The sequence below is a fragment of the Watersipora subatra genome, chromosome 3 (genome assembly GCF_963576615.1).
Source record: "Watersipora subatra chromosome 3, tzWatSuba1.1, whole genome shotgun sequence".
NCBI lineage: Eukaryota > Metazoa > Bryozoa > Gymnolaemata > Cheilostomatida > Watersiporidae > Watersipora > Watersipora subatra.
The window spans coordinates 58,953,210-58,977,728 of NC_088710.1; the positions used below are offsets into that span (position 1 = coordinate 58,953,210).

General features: G+C 36.9%; 2 protein-coding genes across 2 annotated transcripts in view; one reads left to right on the forward strand and one right to left on the reverse strand.

Annotated features, from left to right (window-relative positions):
• Positions 1-21,540, forward strand: LOC137392299 (A-type potassium channel modulatory protein DPP6-like). Its single transcript, XM_068078970.1, has 14 exons — positions 1-93; positions 12,034-12,148; positions 13,346-13,441; positions 14,201-14,337; positions 15,413-15,540; positions 15,969-16,032; positions 16,480-16,597; positions 16,795-16,916; positions 17,019-17,098; positions 18,570-18,837; positions 19,249-19,391; positions 20,116-20,297; positions 21,214-21,333; positions 21,461-21,540. Exons 1-14 carry the CDS (start codon positions 88-90, stop codon positions 21,538-21,540), a joined length of 1,659 nt encoding a protein of 552 aa, XP_067935071.1. The 5' UTR covers positions 1-87.
• Positions 21,335-24,519, reverse strand: part of LOC137390797 (uncharacterized) — a 15,724-nt gene continuing 12,539 nt past the window's right edge. Inside the window, exons 13-15 of the mRNA XM_068077114.1 lie at positions 22,576-22,899; positions 22,299-22,444; positions 21,335-21,797 (exon numbers count right to left, since the gene is read on the reverse strand). Coding sequence (XP_067933215.1) covers positions 21,657-21,797; positions 22,299-22,444; positions 22,576-22,899 — 611 coding nt within the window. The 3' untranslated portion in view covers positions 21,335-21,656. The remainder of the gene's footprint in view (positions 21,798-22,298; positions 22,445-22,575; positions 22,900-24,519) is intronic.

A 24,519-nucleotide genomic window follows, 5' to 3' on the forward strand; every position in this document is an offset into this window, starting at 1 on the left:
CCTGACGAGCATTTTCACTATCGGCCGATCAAGGTGGACGATCCAGTCGAACTGTATACCTGCACTGTTGAGGCCGCATTCCGTAGAATGGAGGTGAGAATATTGAAATACTAGCAGCTAAAACTGACGGCTACAAAAAAAGCCGTCAGTTCTCACAGCGGTAATACACACCACCTTTCTTCCGGTATATCCTTCTAGTAGGTCTAACGTTTCTATATCAGGAGCAAACACATAACTTGTTGCCCATTTATTTCTTATTTTTCTAGCCTCAGTTACAGCAAACATTAAGGCTGCAAATAGTGGATAAATTAATCATTGTATCAGTCTATCTCTTTCATTCTTAAGCTTGACACATGATAGCTGTGAGCTTCCGCTCCCTTCTACATTCCAAATTAAAAGACTTGGTAAACTTGGTAAACCCTTTTCTCCATCATCTCTATCTCACCTTGTTACGTAGATGCGGACACTAATGCCAGATAAGTTATAACCAATACATGGAGTAACAAATCCTACATCGCTCACATTATTTGTGACAGAGAGATCAAGTGTTCATGCAAAGATAATTTAATTGATGGTTTTGGTTTTTGTTAAAATTCTGGAGGGAATATTTTCGATATTACACTAATAAATGTGCAGTAGGAGTGCGGTGAGTCAGCTAGATTAGGAAGGCTCTACATACTATATTATCTTTTATTACGCTGCCATACACTAGACTACTCTCAGCTACAACTTGACATTCTCTACTAAAAAATATGATAGGCTTTACATTGAGCCTGGTTTGTTTAGCGAAAAAACTTGACCCATGGAATTCAAACTTCTCACATGCCCTGCTAACTGAAACGTAATGTGAATATTCAGTTATTGATATTAAGATATTTTTGTAGCTTTTATCAAAGTCTTTAGATCTGCTGATCCATGTCGGCGATTCATTTGAAAGCTTTAAAGGGGCAGGGCTGAACGTGGTCTTATTGTACATACAAACGGATATTATGCTTCAGTTAGCCTCGCTGCATGGTATTCTGTAGCACAAATCAAATACACTTCATATAAAAACATCGTATCAGATATCTTCTATACCCTCTATTTATATACACAATACTCTAATTCTTATATGTGCTCGCACTTAAAAAGCTTTGTATTTTTAATATTTGACAATAATTTAAATTGACAAATAGGTGTTGAATGGTATTGATTAAAATGTTTGCTCAAGATATAAAAAAATTTGCTGTTTAATCAGTCGGCTCAGCTTTTAATATATGAACTAGTCATGATAAAATAGAACTTCTGAATTTAGTTGTTGTCTTCTCCCTTAGTAAATGAACATGTCTAACAGTAACAGGATTTTACACTATTTTTTCAAATACTGGCAGACACTTGTAGTCTCAAGTATTCTCTGGTGTAAGCATTTGGTCTTCAAATCATAATAAATTGCATTTCCTTTTACAACTTTAGCCAAAATTCAAGATATATTATCTATATATATTACTTTATTGGCAATAATTTTATTTTAAATAGAAATGTTTTTCATGTTATGTCATACAACAATAATAAAACAAAAAAAACAACAGTTAGCCACTAAAATTGAATAAATAGTTTGACAAATAGTGTTTAAAATGCCTTTCTCTGCTAAGAGAACGAATATTAGATGGAAGATTGCTAAAGCAGCTGGCAATGATTTTTTTTATATTGCATAAGTTAAAATGAGTTGAAAACCTGTACCTGTTATGTAAAAAAGGTACAATTAAGAAAGGAGCCTTTTTCTCTAGCTCTAGACATAATTGCCTTTTATCTACAGGTATAGGCAGCGTTACATTTTATCTAGAGGTCTAGGCAGCATTGTCTTTTGTCTAGAGGTCTAGGCAGCATTGCCTTTGTTAATTCATTTGAGACATAAAACATGCTTCCAGTTAAGTTTGGCATTTGAGAAGCTAAATAAGCAGTGTACACTTCCACAACCTACCTCTGTCTCTATGCTGAACTATCTAGTCAACTAAAGCCGTGGGATCATAGATAGGGTTATTGCACAGAACTATCTCTCATTCAAAAGTCGCAAATTTTGGTCATTTTCCGAACATCTAAAAACATGATCAACATAAATATTTAAACTGTGAAGTAAGCTCATCTATAGAGCTATCACAAATTAGCAAAAGATGCGGTCAGAATAGAGGAGGTTTAAGAGTTGTCTGTTCTTTTGTTACCACTGCCATTAACCTAATCTTATCCTTATTACAATCTGCAAGAGAAAACCTAATCTTGTAGCATAAGTTTACTAACATTTGCTATGTAAAATTTTACAAATTTTCACTAAATTTTGAACAAATTGTATTAATAGCGTAAGTCATCTAAATAATTTTTTGAAGTCTTTTGTGTAAATATTTGTAAAATGTATTTGAAATACAGTACTTATATAATACAATACCAACTATCAAGTTTTGTTAGATCAATGACAATGGCTGAATAAATTCTCATTCATCACTTTCAGTAGAGTAGGAGGCCATCAAAAAGCTATCAAAAAAGGGATTTATTCCTTTTGAAGGTCGGCTATGTGATAAGAGTGGCATCTAGATCAGAATTTCGAGCTGATTTCAAATATATGGTTTTTACCCCTCTCAGATTGTTCATTTTTGAGCAATATAATTAATATATTATTTTAATTAAATAAATGTCTGTAATGTTTTATGTGCTACCAACAATGTGATAATGAAAGTGGCATAGAAATATTAAATAATTAGCAATAACCTAAGTTGGGATCAATTCTGATAGCACTAAAATAATTTTTATTCAAATATTAGAATAATATTAGAATTGTATTACATAATATTATGTAGTCCCAGTTTGGTTGATATTGTGGCAGCTTTACAGTTTGTCCTTGTTATTCCGCAACTCCTATATCATTCTTCATATCATCCGCAACTCCTCTAGCGTAATCAGTGGATATGAGCCTTGGCATCCTCAAATCCAGGTCACAATGGAGGTGAGATCATACTATGGTAACTACATTGGTCAAAATAGGGTCTACATACACAGATAGTACTTATGCATACAGATAATCTGTCACACCCAATGTATCATGTCACAAGTGGTATTCAGTGTTGAAAGTGGCACACCATGTCACAAATGGTGTACACTGTTGAAAGTGGCACACCATGTCACAAGTGGTGTACAATGTTGAAAGTGGCACACCATGTCACAAATGGTGTACAATGTTGAAAGTGACACACCATGTCACAAGTGGTGTACAATGTTGAAAGTGGCACACCATGTCACAAATGGTGTACAATGTTGAAAGTGACACACCATGTCACAAGTGGTGTACACTGTTGAAAGTGGCACACCATGTCACAAGTGGTGTACAATGTTGAAAGTGGCACACCATGTCACAAATGGTGTACACTGTTGAAAGTGGCACACCATGTCACAAATGGTGTACACTGTTGAAAGTGGCACACCATGTCACGAGTGGTGTACAAGGTTGAAAGTGGCACACCATGTCACAAGGGGTGTGTAATGTTGAAAGTGGCACACCATGTCACAAGTGGTGTACAATGTTGAAAGTGGCACACCATGTCACAAGGGGTGTGTAATGTTGAAAGTGGCACACCATGTCACAAGTGGTGTACAATGTTGAAAGTGGCACACCATGTCACAAATGGTGTACGATGTTGAAAGTGGCACACTATGTCACAAGTGGTGTGCAATGTTGAAAGTGGCACACTATGTCACAAGTGGTGTACAATGTTGAAAGTGGCAGACCTTGTCACAATTAAAATTAATGTCACACGAGAAACTTCAGTCATAAAACCGAACAAGTTTACCCTATGATGCTGTGTAATCAGTTCAACAGAATCAAGTTTTTCTCTATCGATTATGAGTGTGATGCTTTCTGAGGTCATTCAAGTTCATGGAGTAGTATACTTATAATAGTGAGTGCATGGTAGAATCCTGTTTTTGCTTCGAGCATACAGCCTCTAAAAAGGTTGTACATTTAGGTCAGGTTATCTTTGGCAATGATTGTTATTGATAAGGCAGCAGTGCATAAAGGAAATAATAGGTGCAAGGGGTGAGGCAACTAAATTTGCTGCCTCTAGAGAAAATATTTCATGTACGCAACTCATGAGGACGGCTACATATTAGCATTGCACTTATCCCTTTCATACGCATGAGGGCTGTGCAGAGACTTGTGGGATACGTGAGGCGTTCACTTTAAACACGTTGATCGTTCAGCTATGACATGAGGAGATGATTAGGGACAAACAGTGGTTAGCTTGACAGAAACACAAAGCTCTGAGTGGATTTTTACCTTAGTTCCATCTCAGCTCCAAATCTAATAATAACTTCTATTAATAATATTACACTGATGGACATCAGGAATTATTTACTTTCATGGCAATAAGCATCTCTCGGCAGCAATTATTACGGCTGACTAGCTCTCTCTCTCCTACACACTTATGAGTATAGCTGGCATAGCGCAAGTAATATACCTGCCTTTTATTGCTATAGATTAGAAATCTTCTTCATGGTCGAATCTGTCATGTAGGTGCGCTTGAATCGTACAATTGTACACTCGCATGCGCGCATTTGAACACTACAGAGCGGTTTCACTTCTGACAGATCGACTGCGCTGACTAACATGGACAGCGACGTGAGTAGCTAACGAATCATTAGTATGCTTTCTGACTTTTTCTGCCCATCTTGCCTTTCAGTAAAGCATTGTATCACTTCCTGTCTGCACACGGACTATGTTTATATATATACTAGCTGCATGATTTGTTTTTAACATAAAACAACATTTTCCATTCTAACTTTCAAACTACATATCATGAGAGAAGTGTTTTGTCTAGTTGAAATAAATTAAGAGAAAAATGAAAATAACTGTGAAAGTTTTAAAACTTTGTCAAACAACTGTAACTTTCAAGCTATTAGCCTGGCACATTGTCAATGGCAAATTGCAGTAAGCTGCTAGGCTTTTAATGACGGTACTCCATGACATTGCGTCAGCATTGTTGTCCAGCTGCAGTTATTCTAATAATAGCTATAGCCAGAATGCAGACAGACATACGACACACGGACGACATACTTTGAGAAATATATATATAGATTTGATAGCAGAGGTATCTCTGTTTTTCAAAATATTTTTAACTTACGGTGCGTGAAAGTCAGCCGTTTAACTGGTTGCAACCAATCAGTATTCAAAGAGAAGAGAATTGCAAACCAATCTATATAATGTTGCTTTCACGATATTTGTGGTCTTTTATAAGCATTCTGCCATTTTTAGAAGGATACTTGAACAAATATTTCCAAAATTTTTCAAAGTAAGCCTAAAGGAGATTTTAGCTAGTCACAAATATTTTCACTGCATGTCTGCGTATTCAACAGGTTGTCTTTAGGTCCGTCACACCGTGACTCTCTGTATGCATGTAGGAATCACACCGTGACTCTCTGTATACATGTAGGAATCACACCGTGACTCACTGTGTGCATGTAGGAATCATACCGTGACTCCCTGTATGCATGTAGGCATCACACCGTGACTCACTGTATGCATGTAGGAATCACGCCGTGACTCACTGTATGCATGTAGGAATCACACCGTGACTCACTGTATGCATGTAGGAATCACACCGTGACTCACTGTATGCATGTAGGAATCATACCGTGACTCCTTGTATGCGTGTAGGAATCACACCGTGACTCACTGTATGCATGTAGGAATCACACCGTGACTCACTGTATGCATGTAGGAATCACACATACAGCTAACGAAAAAATAGCAAGCTAATAATTTTTACAGTACTGCTGTACTATGTAGTGGTGATTCTGTGTTTTTATACACCCTTTGTAAAGGTACAAGGGGTGTATGGGAAATGCAGAAGCAATTATAATGCTGCACAGGGCAGGAGAGAGCCGTGTTCTTGATAGAACAGCTGGAGAGCAACTGCTTTCATCGGCACAATGTAATTCTATAATCAATTTCAAACCCTCTTTTCACTCTTTGCTTTTATGAATGGGCCAAGCCTGGACGTGTATTCTTCCAGTTTTCTTTTTCTAACTTGGCTAGTAATGTAGTCAGGTTTGCATGGCAGCAGACAAACAACATAGCTTTGCTTCTATACAATTAGTTATAAAACAGCAATAAGATGCTCTGCCAGTTAGGCAAAGAGATCTTATGATGGTACAATCAAAGCAAAAAGTTTTCTGGTTATGTTTTTGGTATTACTTCATACTGGCATCAATGTGTATTGCTGCTACTACGCGTCGGCATCACTGCGTGTCGGCATCATTGCACACCATCCTCCCTTCAGTGCCATCATTACATTTCGACCAAAACCAAATATTGTCCTTACGTCAAAGCACAGTATATATCTGTATATATATATATATTATATAGATACAGATAATATATATATATAGATATACATAATATATATATTACATATTGTGTATATATGCTATATATAGATATATAGAGGTATAAACATATATTATATATATAATATATATATTATACTAGTTATAAAAAATAGTTCTACTTATCTTTGCAGCTACTGTCAGTTTCATGACCTGTTTAGTCAATCATGGGAGTAGCAGCCTGATGATTGACAGGAGAGGTGATAAAGCTGACAGTAGCTGCAAAGATGAGTAGATCTATTTTCCATAACTAATACTATTTGTTCCAATTTCTTGTAGAACTCTTTTATTTTACTATATTTTACTGTATTAGCTTATAATATAGAGAGCCCTATATATATATATATATATATATATATATATACGGTGTATATCTTTATACCTGTGCTGAGCAAGATTGACCTGATATATTTTGCGGGCATTATAGTCACTTTACCAAACCCTACCATATGATCTTCAGACAATCAATCGCCAATATTGAGCAGAGAGCTTGAAGAGAGCAATATATCATGTGTTTCTCTTCAATGTTGATGTTTTGATATTGATGGTGATATCGTGAATTTCGTGTCCGTCATAAGGTTACTCTATAAACATACCTTGTGCACTAGAGTAATTATTGTGTACAAACATAGCCTGTGTACCTGTTATTGTATATAAATATAGCCTGACCACAGGTTATTGATAAAAAGAACTATGAGTTTCTTCAGCACTAAATTCAATCACTTCCTGTCAAAAATTTCGGCATAGCCTTAGTTTCCTTGTAGCATTTTTGGAGTTTCTTGAGAGTCTGGGGCATTTGTGTCCGAATTATTTGAAAGAAATATTATTCTTTTTTTAATTATTTTTACAGGCTGACATTTATTATTTTACATTTAAATTGCTGACATAAATATGCCATTTATTCAGCTCTCCTCAACCTTGAGTTAGATATTCTAGGAGTAAAAGAATTATTAAATGTTAGATGATTGTTCACAAAACCAATTTATTTGTACCTAGTAACATTTTATTTGTATGTAGTAACGATTAATTGATTATATTCAACCTTTTAGTATTACTTATCTAAAACTTCTGATAGTTTAGATATAAAAATCTGTAACATTCTTTGACTTATTTACTTTCAACTCTAAGCTTGTTTATATAAAAAACACCAAATCTACAAATCCTTCAGCTAGAATACATATCATACTGCCAACTTGTTTATGATTCCTATTATAATTATGTCAGAAACTATCACATCAAAACCCATCAAAATCTAAAAAAGATTTTTCACAGTTCAAAGTTGGTTGTTAATTTTTGAGCATGTGCTTCTGAATAAAGTCAAATTGTGGATAAAAATATTTTACAGAAATATATAAGCTTTTTGATGTGGCAATTTATTAACTTTTAAATTTGTTAAAACTAAATTTATTTATATTTATAAAAAAATATATTTATTGACTAAGCATAAACATGTCTAGGAAAAATGTGAGCAAAGTGAGTGAATATTTGACATGTATTCAGTACTAGGTGACATGTATTCAGTACTAGGTGACATGTATTCAGTTCTAGGTGGCATGTATTCAGTACTATGTAATATGTATTCAGTACTAGGTGACATGTATTCGGTACTAGGTGACATGTATTCAGTACTAAGTGACATGTATTCAGTACTAGGTGACATGTATTTATTACTAAGTGACATGTATTCAGTACTAGGTGACATGTATTCAGTAATAGGTGATATGTATTCAATACTAGGTGACATGTATTCAGTACTAGAGGACGTGTATTCCGTTGTAAACGTCATGTATTCAGTACTAGGTGGTATGCATTCAGTACTAGGTGTCATCAGAGTTTAACATGATATAGAGAGTTAGAGGAATTAATAATTATTGGCTGAAAAAGGCTAAATAGATTTTTCTAGTCTTCGCCAGCTCGCATGTATCAAATGCTGCTAATATAATAAAAGCGCTGATGTCACAGTTAATCTACTAATAAATATATATTTGTAGAAAGGAGACAAGTAATCTCCTTTGAGTATTATGGAAGGGTATATATATATAATATAATATAAATGAGTGCGTGTAAGCTGATACTAGGTCAATTTACATTGGCTAAGACTGCATTAACAAGAGGCAGGCGAGGGAGATATTTGCTGGTTGATCATAATCTCGCCAGTCTTTCACTAGTCAGCAATTTAGCTATGAATGTTGGCGGCAGCTCTTCTTCTGCCACTGTACCTAAGCATGGGCATAGGAAAAGAGACGATAGCTATCTATCAACCGAACCTGTAAGTATTTCTATGAAATAGAGCTATAAAAACAACATGTGATTGAGGCAATCTAATTACTGTGTCAATAAATGGACGACTTTACACTAATCACTTGCGGAGATAAACAGAACATAACATGTGAAAGTAGCGAAGCAGTGAGACAAATAATTATACAACAAGCAAACCTTAGACAGTGACATGGGCAAATAGTGCCCTATGTAGATAGACACTGACATGAACTGACAGAGCACCTGCTAATAGAGATAATGACACAGACATATAGTGTCCTATGTAGATAGATACTGACATGAACAAACAGAGCACCTGCTAATAGAGATAGTGACATGGGTAGATAGTGCCCTATGTAGGCATGAGCATCAGTGCACCTGCTAACAGAGATAGTGGCATGGGTAGATAGTGCCCTATGTAGACATGAGCATCAGTACTTGCAAACAGAGACAGTAACATGGGTAGATAGTGCTCTATGTAGACAGGTACTGCCATGGACAAAGATAGCACCTGCTAACATAGATAGTGACATGGGTAGATAGTGTCTTAGTTCAACAGATACTGACATGGGCAAACAGAGCACCTGCTAACAGAGATAGTGACATGAAACTATAGTGCCCTATGTTAATAGATACTGCCATGGACAAACAAAGCACCTGTTAACAGAGATCGTAACAGGGTTAGATAAAGTGCCAACTAATAGAAGTGGTAATCTCTATATGAATAATAATTTGCATAGACACTGCAGATATAGACATGTATAGATAATGCTCTTAATGCATGACAACTACAGTGATGTAGTGGCACAAGTAATAAGTAACACTAAGTGTAAATGATATTTGATGTAACTGACCCTTGATGTAACTGACACTAGGTGTAAGTGACACTAGGTGTAAGTGGTACTAGCTACTAGTGATAGTAGGTATAAGTGAGGTTAAAGACGTAAGTGACACCAGATGTAAATGATCAAGTTAGAACATTTTTCCATACTTAGCTTTATTTGTGAACTTTTTGTATTTAAATAAAATTGGTTGATATGTTCACAAAGATAAACATAGGTTTCGGTTAGATCATGACTAAGGTGAAATGTGGACACTAAAAAGAGACACAGAAGATAGCCCAAGTTTACAATACTTCAAACTCATGAAGGAAACTATAATTAGAAATGACTGCCCTTGAAAAAGGGCAGGGCGGAAAGATGTTAGCTTACAAATAAGGGTGTAAACATAACGAGTCAAACACAAGGTGGGAGTACTATTGCAGGTGTCATTTGTATAGCTAACCTTTATATAAATTACTCTCTCTCTCTTTGGCATTACATATATCCCATAGATTAATGCAAGCATTCATTTGCAAAACATTCCATTTTCAAGCGTGTCACGCTAAGGAAAATACATTAGTAGTTGCTATAATTATACGCGAGAAGTGGCAATTCGTTGTTATTGATCGACCAATGATGTGACATTGACAAGAGTGAGTGTCTGAACAAATTAGCTGGCAGTTGACTGCTACGAACATAACTTCCTACTTTATACTAATCAAAAAGCCTGTGATCAGGTTTTATATCATTCTTTCATAGTTTATTAGTTTGTAGTCTTCAAGACAAGAGTGTAACAAAGGCTAAAAGTGCACTTACACCAGGACGATTTATTGGAATTGCTTCCCCGCCGGCAAAGCCTACTTGGTGCAAAATGAAAACTGATTGTAAAAAAGTATTTTTTCCACTCGCCGACACAAGATCGGTAAACTGCTGCATACTATTTTTATCCGTTTTTGAGAGCCATCATTGAAAAGTTCAACATGGGATTGACCAATAATGTATCGAAATTTTAACGGCGCCGAAAATACATGCAAATGGAATAAATATTGATGTTGTATTTCATTGATTAAAAAGTTGACCCACTTTGTATAGTCATAGTATGAGATGGTTTGGTGTGAAGTCTTTGTAAAACGTATTTCAAATCGTAAAAAAACTAGAAGCCAGTCCGACTCCAACTCTCTCACCAGAAACACAACTCCAACAGATTGTCCTGGTGTAATTGCACCTTTATATGAAGTGAATTGTAAAAATTTCTTTGAATCCATTCTCTTTCTTGATTCAATTAAACATAACACTCAACAGCATTCACTGACATACTTCGGTAATTTAAAGGTGTGGAGTCACAGTTAGCTGTATTGTCATAAGTACGGTCTTAAAAATCTTCCTAAAATGGTTAACAATAGCATGAGATGGCTACTTACTTTATGTGCCCGCTCTATGCTAACTGAAGCATCACATGGCTGGTTTCTCAGCTGTCTATTTGACTGTATCATCTGCGTTTATCTACGATGCATGACATCGACAACAGACTGCTGCTTATACGCAATGTACATCCATTTATTGGTACACATTTCATATTTTTACTGTTTTCAAAATTTCTTTTATCCGTCTCTTACTCTAGAGGCCAACAGCTTACTGTAGAAAAACTTTTGCACTTCCTGAGGTCCGTTAGACGAATCAGACAACTAAATATGCCTTTAGCTATAATGTTGGAGGCTAATTCACAATGTCTACAAAAGTTTTGGGCAATTTTGTTGACTTCATAAGTATAATATATAGGGCTAACCTTACACTAGCACAGATGCAGCATTTCTAAAATAACATCAGCAGCAGTGGGAACTCGCCTATTGCTGACCAGTAATAATTCCCCATTGATTACACAAAGTTCAACTTGACTATTATTATTAATCAGATAAAAGGCAAAGGCGTGTGAGCTTACTGTAATACTTGTATGCAGCGTTATACATGTACAAAGAAAGAACTCGCTGTGAATGTCTGAGGTTATACATCAGACTTGCCTAGATAGTTGGTACAACGCGGTCTCTGTATGCATGCTCACCATGAAATAGTCCCACCTTGGTGGAGGGTAATGAAACTTTGAGAGTTGCTGTATTCATCTGTTGTGCAGGCATCTGGCACAATGAAGGGAAGCTCATAGAGGTACTAGTTTATCGCTACCTGAACAATCACTATGTTTCCATGATTTGAATGGGTTTGAAGTTGACTATACCCACTATAAATCGTAGAAGCGGTAAAATCCGAACGCATTCGACACCATTTCGTTTCGCTAAAACTTCCTCAAAGGCATTTGCTGTGAGAAAGAGAGTCTATTTTAACAAGTTTTGTTTTGAGGGATACATCGCGCATCTGAAAGAGATCAAGGGTATATAATAGTGCAACGGCGAATTGTTGAAATAGCAGGGCCCGAGTTGGATGGTAGTAGGCAACTCCAAATCTATTTGAAGCATGGAAACGCAGTGTATGATGAGATCAGCGACACGTGAATTAAGTTAAAGAATAAAAAATATGACAACTCTGATTGCAGGAGCTGGTTGGCTCTGAGGAAGAAGAGAAGAACTGGAGAGGAATAGTAATCGCTCTTGCTGTCATAGCCTTTATACTTGGCATGATTGCCCTCGCTATCGTATTGGTTAGCCCTAGTACGTACTCAAATATGGTAATAAGGCTGTAAAAAATGTACAAAGAAACTGTAGACTTTCCTCCTGCCCTACTATCTATAGATATATATTTTTGGCAGTAAAGCACCTCCGCTGGGTATGTTATATGTGTGAGCACCTCCACTGGGTATGTTGTATGTGTGTGAGGACCTCCGCTGGGTATGTTGCATGTGTGTGAGCACCTCCGCTGGGTATGTTATATGTGTGAGCACCTCCACTGGGTATGTTGTATGTGTGTGAGGACCTCCGCTGGGTATGTTGCATGTGTGTGAGCACCTCCGCTGGGTATTTTATATGTGTGAGCACCTCCACTGGGTATGTTATATGTGTAAGCACCTCCACTAGGTATGTTGTATGTGTGTGAGCACCTCTGCTGGATATGTTGTATGTGTGAACACCTCCACTGGGTATGTTATATGTGTGAGCACCTCCGCTGGGTATGTTATATGTGTGAGCACCTCCACTAGGTATGTTGTATGTGTTTGAGGACCTCCGCTGGGTATGTTGTATGTGTGAGTACCTCCGCCGGGTATGATGTATGTGTGTGAGCACCTCCGCCGGGTATGTTGTAAGTGTGTGAGCGCCTCCGCTGGGTATTTTATATGTGCGAGCACCTCTACTGGGTATGTTGTATGTGTGTGCGCACCTCTGCTAGGTATGGTGTATGTGTGTGAATACCTCCACTGGGTAGGTTGTATGTGTGTGAGCACCTCTACTAGGTGTGTTGTATGTGTGTGAGCACCACTGCCGGGTATGTTGTATGTGTGTGAGCACTTCCGCTGGGTATGTTGTATGTGTCTGAGCACCCCCCTAAAAGATCAAGTACGATGTCTGCTTATATAGTTTACTGGAAAAAGAGGCTGTGCGTGTTTTTTGAAAAACTTTGTTGCTCAAGCATTGCCTCCGCGATCTTGGTTGGACATGTCTGAGTCTAGTGGCAAGGGAACCTCAACAACTAGAGACATGCCTGATTCCATCCCAACCAGTTGTTTGCAAGTTAGGCGTTTTAGTCTACTAGCCTAAGGCTACTCTCAACGTTGTATGGTAGAGTTATGAACTCTGTAAAAGATTCATATTGCATGTGATCAACAGCGGAGATATCATTGCGCTAATTGTTGGGTTAGTCTGACTTATTTGATCACCTGATTTCTAGCTCTAACGTGTTGTTTTGGTTTACAGATCAAGATATCTATGATCCAGGTAGTCCTTTGCCTCTCAGCATGCTGACAGATGATAGCTTACAACTGCGAAGACCTGGATTCAATTGGGTTCGAGGTGAGTATATATAATACTAAACGCACTTGAGTCACTATTGCTCTTCACGAGGTCTCATTTGTTGCTAACCACTGCGTTATATACATGTATGTGCAAAAGAATGGGGCTGTCTACAAAAAATTTAGTATTTTTGAAATATATAGTTGTAATTTGTCTTAAAAACAAGAATACAGAAACGTGGTATCAGTTTAATGCTCAAAATCTCCTCTATCTGTTGTTTTATTTACTCGTCTTTAAAACCAATACACTTGCTGTTACTTTGCTGAGCGGTGTTAAATATAAATATTTTTTTCATTCAATGCTGTTATGAGAAATGGATGCTTAAAACCTTCAATAATGACTGAATATATACTTCTGGGGAAATAGAAACGTCTAACTTTCGTGAAAACTTCAGAGGATTTAATCAATGGCTCGATAGAAAGAATTAACTCCAATCAACATTTGCTGATGTTTCATTAGCTCTCAGTGAGGGAGAATAGTATGCAATTAGGAGAATTAAAATTTTATCTCAATAATAATCAATCATCATCACAAAAAAGTACATTTTTAAGATAAAAAAATATATACCTTTGTTATATTTAAGTTAACTATAAGAGGCTTATTGAGTCCTAAAGTTCAAGTGTATGGTAATTTTGAAACTTATAGGGTGAGTCCATACATTTTCACATGACTTACTTATGGGATAAATATCTTGACTCGCTGTGTGGAGCAGATAGCCATCTATTTGTACACTGAAGGAAGTTATAAACTGCTTTACAGGTTCTGATAACTACGTGCTCTACATTCGTCGCGAAGTAAATGCTACCGACAAGTTTGAGCAGCGATATGCAACCCTTACTGATATTTCAACTGCTGGATCTGAGTCTATATTAGTTTCTCAGGCTGTTATGTCAAGTGTAAGTAAGGAAATATGTTAATTTGTAAAAGGTCTGTTTGGTCCTCAAATGTTTTTTTGAAATACCGCTCTGCTAGTTTAAGTTTTAATATTCAAAAGACATACATATACATACCATCTTAAAATCTTTTTTGCGATGAATCTAAATTTGTTTCACAATTAAACACAATAAAACATTTTATAAAACTACACAAAAACACGGCACAACAACCTATTTTATCACCATGGTTACCTTATTGTGCGTGTTTATTTTAACAGAGCCTTTTTATTTTCCAAATATTTAAACAAAACATTTTATTAGATCTAACACTACAGTAGTTGATGAGACATACATGTGTATGATGTTAAGTATACAGATGCAGTTGATGAGTTGTACATGTATATGATGTTAAGTATACATATGCAGTTGATGAGAAGTACATGTATATGATGTTAAGTATACAGATGCAGTTGATAAAATGTACATGTAAATGATGTTAAGTATACAGATGCAGTTGATGAGAAGTACATGTATATGATGTTCAATATACAGATGCAGTTGATAAGATGGACATGTATATGATGTTAAGTATACAGATGCAGTTGATGAGACATACATGTATATGATGTTAAGTATAGGCCTACAGATGCAGTTGATGAGATGTACATGTATATGATGTTAAGTATACACATACATGTACTAAAGCTGAAACTATAGGCGAGTTGGCTGACAGCTATCTATTAGGTGACACAATAGCACACGATGTTAATGCTCACTCAGGATTACTCAACACTTTTATTTAACTGCATGTAAACACATTAGAGCTCTCCTAGCGTACAATTACCTTATCGCTAATATGTTATTATGTTGTTGTTAGTGAATTATACGCAAAGCAATCTAGGGTTGAGTTAGGTCTAGGCCTACATACAACGAATGTTAAAACATCGTCATAAAATATTTACTGTTCTCTTGTCATAATAATTTAAATAACAGTTCTGGTTCTGTTTATTGATGCAAAAGAGATACAGTATGTATGTAATATTATATGCCTTATTTTACTGCTTAAAATTGACTTGGGAGATGAATTTGTTGACAGAAAATGCGAGGAGCGGAAGAGGTGAAAGCTTCACCAAACACTATCTATGCTCTTGTTAAGCTAAACTCTCAAACTGATTCCATCATCACTCAAGCGGACTACCTTGTATTCGATCAGTTGCAATCAAAGTTAGTACTAACTGTTTTTGTTAAACCTCAAACTGATAAGCACTGCATGATTATCACTCTATGAGTGGGAGATGTGGCACACTGGAGGAACCCCTGTAGCTGACAATTTTATAAATGATGTGAGCTTGAGTGACACTAGTAGGTCCCACTCTTCTCAGTAAAACACCTGTAGCTGCTGCTCTTCTAGTTATAGAAGAGCGGCAGCTACAAGTGATAGCTATAGAACGCTGTTGCTAAAAGCTATTGCACTGCAGTGCCATTTGACTGCTAATATTGCATTTCTCAACCATCAGTACCCTTTCTTTTTTCCAATATCACTTTGGTCGTGGGCTGTATGACAGTGGAATTTCTAGTCCTAGTATTTCTCATTTTTATGGTTTGGGTTGATCCCTAAATGCCAGCTATACACCAGCTGCATCTCATTTTAGAATGTTCAAGCTGTCTGACAAAAGGCTACAGTATGCTGCATGGATTGGAACTGAAGAAGAGCTGGTAGTTATTATTTCTGATTATTTGATATATCTCTTTCTTGCAGTATATCTTCTTGGTTTCGCCTTAGTACAGTCTTCTTTATTATACCTTTGATACTTATAGCTAGTAGTGCTATGCAACTTTTTATTATAGTTTTACTTTTCTGACCGTTGGCTGACCATAGCCGTTATTGCTATATGTAGTCATTTATACCATGGCTTTTGCCTTGAAGATATTACAGCCCATCATTTCTATGAAATGGCTAGTAATCCCATAATATCTTTACGATCTTCAGGCTCTCCTATCTGATCGTCTGCATAAACTTACCACTTTTAATTGCTATAATACGAGTTTCACTTGTTTAAATAACTTTTGTTAGTATACTGCAGTACGGTTACAGCTATTGACTACTGTGGTAGATCTTTTTTGTACATTTCTACCATAGTCACATTTGTACATGATTTTCAGGTCTATATTGAAGACAACAACATATACTACAAAGAAAGACCTGATCAGCCTAGCCAGAGCGTCACATCAGACGGTTCTTCCGTCATACTTAATGGTCTACCTGACAGAGTCTACAGAGGTATGTCTATAGATCTTTCTTTTTCCATCGTCACTAATTCTTATCAGCTTCCTCTCAACTCTGTGGCATTGTCTGCCAGTTGCTAGCTTATGCCAGTACATGTACTTCATTTATTGTATATGTACTCTCATTGGTAGGACAACTCCAGACAGGTTTATGTATTAGAGTATTATATTTGTTGAGTCTCTTTTTTACAGCTTACATTTTCCCAAATATGGAGAGTTTAGTGTGGATTTCACCGACTGATAGCAAGTTTGTGTTTGCTAAAATAAACACACAGGAGGCAGGATCCTATCAAACAGATCCCTCTCATTCATCAGTAAGTGACGAGATAACATTGTGCCTTACAACATCATGGGCATACTTTTCTACTACTGAGATATATACTGATGTGTAACAAAAATGTTTCCTTGTTATTTAGATTAGCAATGGAGCAGGATCAGCCACTCTTTACGTCTTTGACAAGGAGACGAGACAACTAAATCTGCCATCTACACAGGGGTAAGTAAAGCTCACAACTTCCATGTCCTGTGTCTGTGGGCCCTGCTCACAGGTCAACTTTGGTAAACTGTTTAACATTCATGAAACACTTTGGCAGAAACAAAGTTTTAGTGGCATAAGATTTCCATCATCTTCATAAAGAGTTCAATTCAATCTGTAGTCTAACTGAGTTCAAAGGTCATTCATTACCCATCCTCCTTGTCCTACCTCATTTCTACTGTCTTACTCCTTTCTCCTTCTGTCATCCCTAAAGTTACAAACATACAAAACTTACAAAAAATACATACGCTAAAACACTTCCAGAACCATCGGCAATGACAAAATTTCTTGTGATTTAAATATAACCCTAATGACTCGTTTTAAAGAAATTCAACGCTCGAGTTCCAAGCATCATTAGAATCCTCACAGTGTCGGCAAATAAGCCAAATTTAACTGCCTGAGGCAACAGCAGCGTTAACTTTCAACTTGTTCCTCTGAATATGCAGTATTGACCTGAGTTGTATTGTTTTATTCTTGTGTGTTTTCCTAAACTGTCACTCTTTGAGCTGAAAAGCAAATAAATCTAGTATTTGATTCAGTAAAAAAATTTCAATTACATTTAAATTATGTTTCACTAAAGTCACAACTATTTAAAGTACATGTTTGCCTGATTCTGCCTGATTTGGTTGAAACACGTCTTGTAGATATACTTATATATATATTTACTTTTAGTGGGCAGCCCATAATCATTTTTATAGAAAAAATGGTTTAAATATCGAGCCATGAACATATATAAATAAACAAAAATAAAGCTATTGCCATGTGCGGTCATAAACTTGTGGCGTCAGACTTCTGCAAATGAGAGTTCACTAGGCTTATCTCGAGCTCTGGCTAGTTGACACTCAATGATAAATTCACATTGGCTGGGAGTCTTTTAATCTGGGGCTTGTATTACCACATAGCACTTATGCTAATATTATATTGTCTGATGAATGTTGACTTCAGTTGCACCTGGTCAAACCAAATTGAGCAGGATCGAAACCAGTTGGTTGCAAACTGGTTTCACTTTTATTAATTTGATTGCTTTACTGAAGCTTGCGAAACTCGATCTTATTACCTGTCCAGTTTATGGTTTTTAGAGTGTGTTAGTAAGGGAAAGTAGTGTAATTTTATTGCTCAATCTAACTAGAAATCCACATTCTGAAAATATCTGGTGTACACTCAACTTTGAGACAGCATTAAAACCTTCAGTTTCTGGCTATCTAATTCTAGAGGTCAAGCTGTCAGGGCTCTTCTAGGTATTGACCTAACATCACCAAGAGGCACACAAGAGCGGAGCTGACACAAACCAAAACAAGACTATGATAGATGCTTATCAGTACATTGGCAACTTCAATTGGTCTTGCTTAAGACTCAAACATAATTCTGCCACTTGATGGGCAAGTGACTCGCCATAGCTATTGAGTCTGAGCTATAGTTGCCACTTTTACAGGTACTTGACAGCTGTTACATGGATGGATGCTAGCAGAGTCTTAGTGGTTTGGCTCAGCACTGACCATCAGACTGAGCAGTATATCATCTGTCAATGTAGCACGGGCCAATGTCAAGTAAACTATGAGTATAAGTCATCCGCTCTTGACCTGAATTGGGTCGGCCTCTACGGAACACCAGTGTACAACAGCAAAAGAAAGGAATATTATACTCTCCTGCCAGACCCAGCTATTGAGAACAAGTTGTATAGGCATGTGGCAGCCATTAAGGTTGGTACACAATCCTAGAACCGCTGTAGTGGCAGATGTGCTGGCAACAGCAAACATTCACAGCAATGGTTACATGTTAGAAGCTCGGGTAGCAATTTCTCTTTGTTCAAAAATAAGTTTTTATTTTATGCATCACAAGTTAAAACCTTTTTAACATGTATGAAAACTCTCTGGTACCTTTTTCGCTCTAGATATTAATAGGATTTCCAGAACAGTCTATTAGTCTAAAATGACTGGTTTGACTTTTTTTATTCGTAATAAACGGTGTCTCTTTGGACAAGGTGGTCACAGGATTTCGCTTATGGAATCAGTTATTGAAAGTACACTCCTTTCTACTTAGTATCCCTAGCTGTATGTTTAATCTAAAGTGAACAGGACTGTGCCAGTTGTTTACCATTCATGATCATTTAGGAAATGGCAGTCGAACGCCGAGACCCAGATATAACATTTCTCACGTCGCACTACTGGTCTGATGTTGAGATTTTGGCATTAGATGAACCTCGACTGTACTTTTTAAGTACAGGTTCCAACTTTACACACCAGCACCTGTACAGGTTTGTATTGTACTGTGTGTGTGGTGTGAGGTGTGTGGTGCGTGTGGTGTGTGCGCTTGTGTGTGCGCGTGCGTGTGTTCTATTGATGTATGTCATTAAACTCCATAGCAACCAGCCTATAGCTGTGGTCTTACATACTGCCATCTGCTTTGCATATAAAAAATAATACTGCATATTAATTTACTAAAATGCGTGGATAACAATATTATTTAAGAGCATTTATTGATTAGTGTCCTTCCATGTTTACTGGTTCTCAGACAGAAAGAAAAACCAGTTTTATTTTTTCCATGTTTGAAAAAACTGGTGAGACTGTAGATGTTGGAATTCTACGGAAATGTCATCAACGAAACATCTTTTAGGCAAAGAAATATAGTGAGGCAGCAAAACAGCAAGACATCATTATTTTCACATTACAGTCCTTAGAGATAAAAGTCAACTGGAATGTATCATATCCTACTCATTTCTCTATCTATTCTAACATCATACAGTACTGTAATCATAACAACTAATAGCATTACTCTCAATGACGTGACATTTGGTTCACAAACAACCGAGAGGCTCAATACTAATTGATTCTTTTCACGAGTCTGCAGAGCTCTTAGATATCTTTTCACAGATATCTTGGTTCACAGGCTAGCAGTGTTTACTCTAATCATACAGCATTGCATATGAATCCAAGAGGAATAATGTGTTCTTGCTCTAGAACTTGTATCTATTATTGCAGCCTAAATATCTCCTCTAGAGAGACTGTCTGCCTTAGCTGCCAGCTGCCTATCACCAGAAGCAACCAATCGGTTAGCTATGTTGAGGCAAGCTTCAGCCACTCGTCTGCTTACATATATTTGTCAATTCTTGGGCCGGATATCCCAACATTCCATGTACTTAAAACAGATCTGCTCTATACAGGTACACAGTATTGTCTAACACAGGGCTGTTGTTCATAGGAGCCAGAGCCTGTTTATAGGAACCGGCTCTTGTAGAAGAACCGGTTAGGAGCCTTTTTACTACCTTCCAATAACAAGATATCTTGTTACATTCAGAGATTCAAAGATCAAATCGTTTCTGTTATGGAATTCGACTGCTAGATGATTAGGCATAACTTGTTCAAAAACCTTTTACTGGTTGGTCAACAACCATAACCCTAATTGGTACTGGTAACTACAGAAATAAATGGCAAGATATCATTCACTGTTTCCATGCTTTGAACAGGTTCGCAGTTGCTCGTTGCTGACGAATTCACACCCTATTGTTTCAACGACTTGGAGTTGCACTGAGTATATAGATATTTCCAAGATTTACGATGTATTCCTAAAAAAAACTTGTTAAAGTAGACTCGCTCTCTCACAGCGAATGCCTTTGCACAAATTTAGCGAACGAAACAAAATGGGGTCAAATGCGTTCGAATCTTACCGTTTCTATGATTCGTAGTGGAAGCAACTCCCAATTCGAAGCATGGAAACACAGTGATAGAACTGATTCAAGAAGATCATATCCTGTTTTGTGACTAGCAAATTTTAAGTAGCTAAACCATTTTCAAGCTTTCAACAAGTACATTTACTAATACTGCAGTAGCCTTGATAAGTAAGTTGACATTCACAACTGTATCGGTAAAATTGTTTAGTTACAACCCCGGTATTTAAAAATATTTCTACTTTTTTGTACTTTGCATTAACATGGTTTTCATTTTTTTATTCAGTTTTCAACTATGATACATATTTCATCACTGCCGCGGCTATATCACTAAAACGCTATAGGTGCTCCTTTTGATCATCAGCTGTAGAGCAGGTGTCAGCTTTTACAAACACTTTCTGGTTTTTGGCAGGCAATGTGGCGAACACAACACAGATAGACAAGTGGCATTATGATACACTCATTACTGCCTATGAGAACATTAAACTACCACAGATCGAGTATCTCACTGTGCCTCTCGATCATGGCGCAGGTGAGTGGGACAATCAGCATTATTTATTATACAAGACATGGACAGACAAATACATACAAAAAGTAAAATAACATGTAGAGTATTTCCAGAATACACATGTGAAACATAAGATACCTTTTCTGTTTAGAAGCGTCGGTAAAGCTTGTACTACCCTCGATATTCAACAGAGCGAAGGGCTGCAAATATGAGACCATAATCATAATGTAAGTATGCGTACCTTAATGTACATATGCATACCTGGACTAAGTACCTTAATTATGTACTAGTCTCTCTATTGACTACTTACTACTGCTATCACTCATTACTAACTAACTCTCCACTCTTCACAACTCATCATGGTTCGACAGTAATCCATTGAATTCATTCCTTGACAGCCATTCATCTTTGTTGGCATCTCTATCGGTGAAATAAAAGGACTTTAGTTCCTCGAACTTTTCCTCGTCACCCTTATTATCGTTGTTGAACTGCAAGCAAAATTAAATTATTTGTATAACTGTTTTAAGGCTAATAATAGCATAAGATGGTATAGAAAGAGAGCTGTTAGCTGTTATACAGTAGTGAGGGCAAAATGTGGCTTATCAGGAATACATGCATGACCAAAATAATGTGTATATGTATAACTAATAACAAAATGATGTTTTCCGTCACCTGCCAAAAGAACAAAATGGAAACGCCGAAGTCGGGAATTATTGAGTGTGTTGTTTAGTAGCTCACAAAATCTAACATCCTTAACTTGTACTAAATTTAGAAACATTTATTTCTAAATTTTATTTAGAAATATTTATTTCTAAATAAATTTTATTTATTTAGATAAATAAATTATTTATTTATAAATAAACTATAAATTATTTATAATTTATAGGGGATAAAAACATGCACCCATGTAGTATCAGTTTTCACTGCCATTATCTAGTAATTCTCAGAGCTCTTTTGGAGTAAGTTTGATGTAACAAGATATTACTTACATCATGAGTACTCCTCAACCAAGATTCCACTTCTTCTATACTTAAGTACTTGTCTTTGTTGGCATCAATCGTTTTAAATAAGTCCTCTTTATGAATGTCAATGAGCTCTATGTCAAGTGTTAGCCTCACGTTGTTTGGTACCTCAGCTACAAACACAAGATGAGATATAAGGAAGAAAAATGAGATATACATGTAGTCAGTAATAACAGTATATTTCTATTTGGTAAACTATCAGCTGAAAAACAGGCATTGATTCTCACTATAACCGTTGCTTTACCTTCATTTACGTCTCCCACAGCTAACTCTGGTGGAATTCTTAAACGTCTTCTTTCTCCGATGCACATTCCTGCCATTCCATCCCTCATTCCCTGCAGGACTCGTGCGTCACTCATGGCGAATGTGTATTCCTCGTCTCCGCTGTTGAATTTAAATCTCGTGTCTGTGAAGCCGTTGTATGTAACAGTCACTGTGTCTTCTTGCTGGACTGAGTCCTTGCTCTCACACCCCGGACCATCCACTTTGTACCACTTTAGCTTTCCACTCACTATCTCCACGAGCAGAGCTTCAATGACTAGAGTTGCTTTGGGAGGGATAACATCGCCTATGAAAATATAACGTACACATGCATTGCTTTAACAGTTCCGGATAATTCATTTCATTATGAAGCCAGAATTCTCCCATATTCTTGCTTGTCTGATGAAAACTGTAAGTACAGTAGTCAAGTTTTTAAATTTTACCTCTTCGATCCCTTTCTAAACCATATTATTATAGGCCAGCGCTTCCCTGCTCATTGCCAAACCTCCTACGACTGACAAGGGCAATCTCACACCCCCTTGTTTTGAAAGAAACAGAAATAGGCCTTTTTTGTTTTTCTGTTTATGATTCTTGTATGGAATAATTTAAAAAACATTTCTGTTTGAAATGAAATTATTAAAATAATTATTATTTATTACATATATAGAATATATGATAACAATATGTCATTGAGAAGTCATTCTAAAAAAATTTAAACATTTTAAAAGTTTTTCTCACAGCAACATATAGAAGACTTGCTGATAGGTTGTCACTAGTTATACAAAAATCGTAGCTCAGACTTTTTTGTGACTATAAATGCACTTTCATCTTCACCATTGATTTACGAACATCTGTAAACAACAAAAGCTCTCACCCCTTAGAGGTGCGAACACCCTAATCAGGAAGCCAGTTGCATTTAGGTCAATGACTCATGATATGACATCACAGCTTTGGTTGCAATATTTTACTCAAATAGGTTTTGTCATTATTCATGCAGAAGAAGTCTAGGTATTGTAAGTAGAGTTAAGCTATGGGGGAGATAAGACAATCGTGGGCTCCTGTCGCGGTGTCTCACAATGCAGACTTCTACCCAACCAATGGTCTCGGACCAAACAGACAGGACTACTTGCAAAGTGGGAACCATATGGCTTCGTGGGTTCTCAACATGCCTCCCATTCTCAAGTCTCCTTTTGCTTTACCCTTCTACATCAATCAAATGAATCTGGGTAAAAGAAGCGCTATTCCAGCGCCTTACGGAAATAATTGTCCTAGCTGTAAGTTTTCACAAAAAGCCAAAAATTCATTTCAGTATGTAGGTTCATTAATATTTTAATCGTTGGTGCTCAGTTTATGCAAATATTTAATGGGTTGCAGGTTGCCAAACTTGCATTTATCCATCTGGATGTGGTATAAATACTGAAGCCCACTTGTGGTACCGCAGACGTCTTGAGGGGTGGCCATGTACATGGCCCTTAAGACAAAATGCTCCTACTAACTTAGGTTATCCTATGGAGATAGGACAACCACCTCTACCAGAAATTGCTGTCTGCCCATCTTCTCCCATGCCTCCCCAGAAATATGGCTACCGGTCCCTTCCTCAGCTCTTTCCTACTAATAGTTAGCATCTGTCAGCATCTGGCTCCTTCAGTAGCTCATCATACTAACCGCTGCTCAATTCTGACCGGTTTCACACTCAATAATGATAAACTAACTCCATTGTCACCCAGTTGACACTACGCACACCTGCCGTGGGCATCAATTATACTCTCTGCTTATTTGACAATTCTGTACACTGGCAAAGCTTCTGCATTCTGGCAAGTGATGACAACTACTGAAGCAAGCCTCTTACTTTCACCAACTGTAATGAACAAGGCGAACAGTAGACACTTAACAAAGTTTGACAAGCAGTTTTAAAATGGCTGCAAGT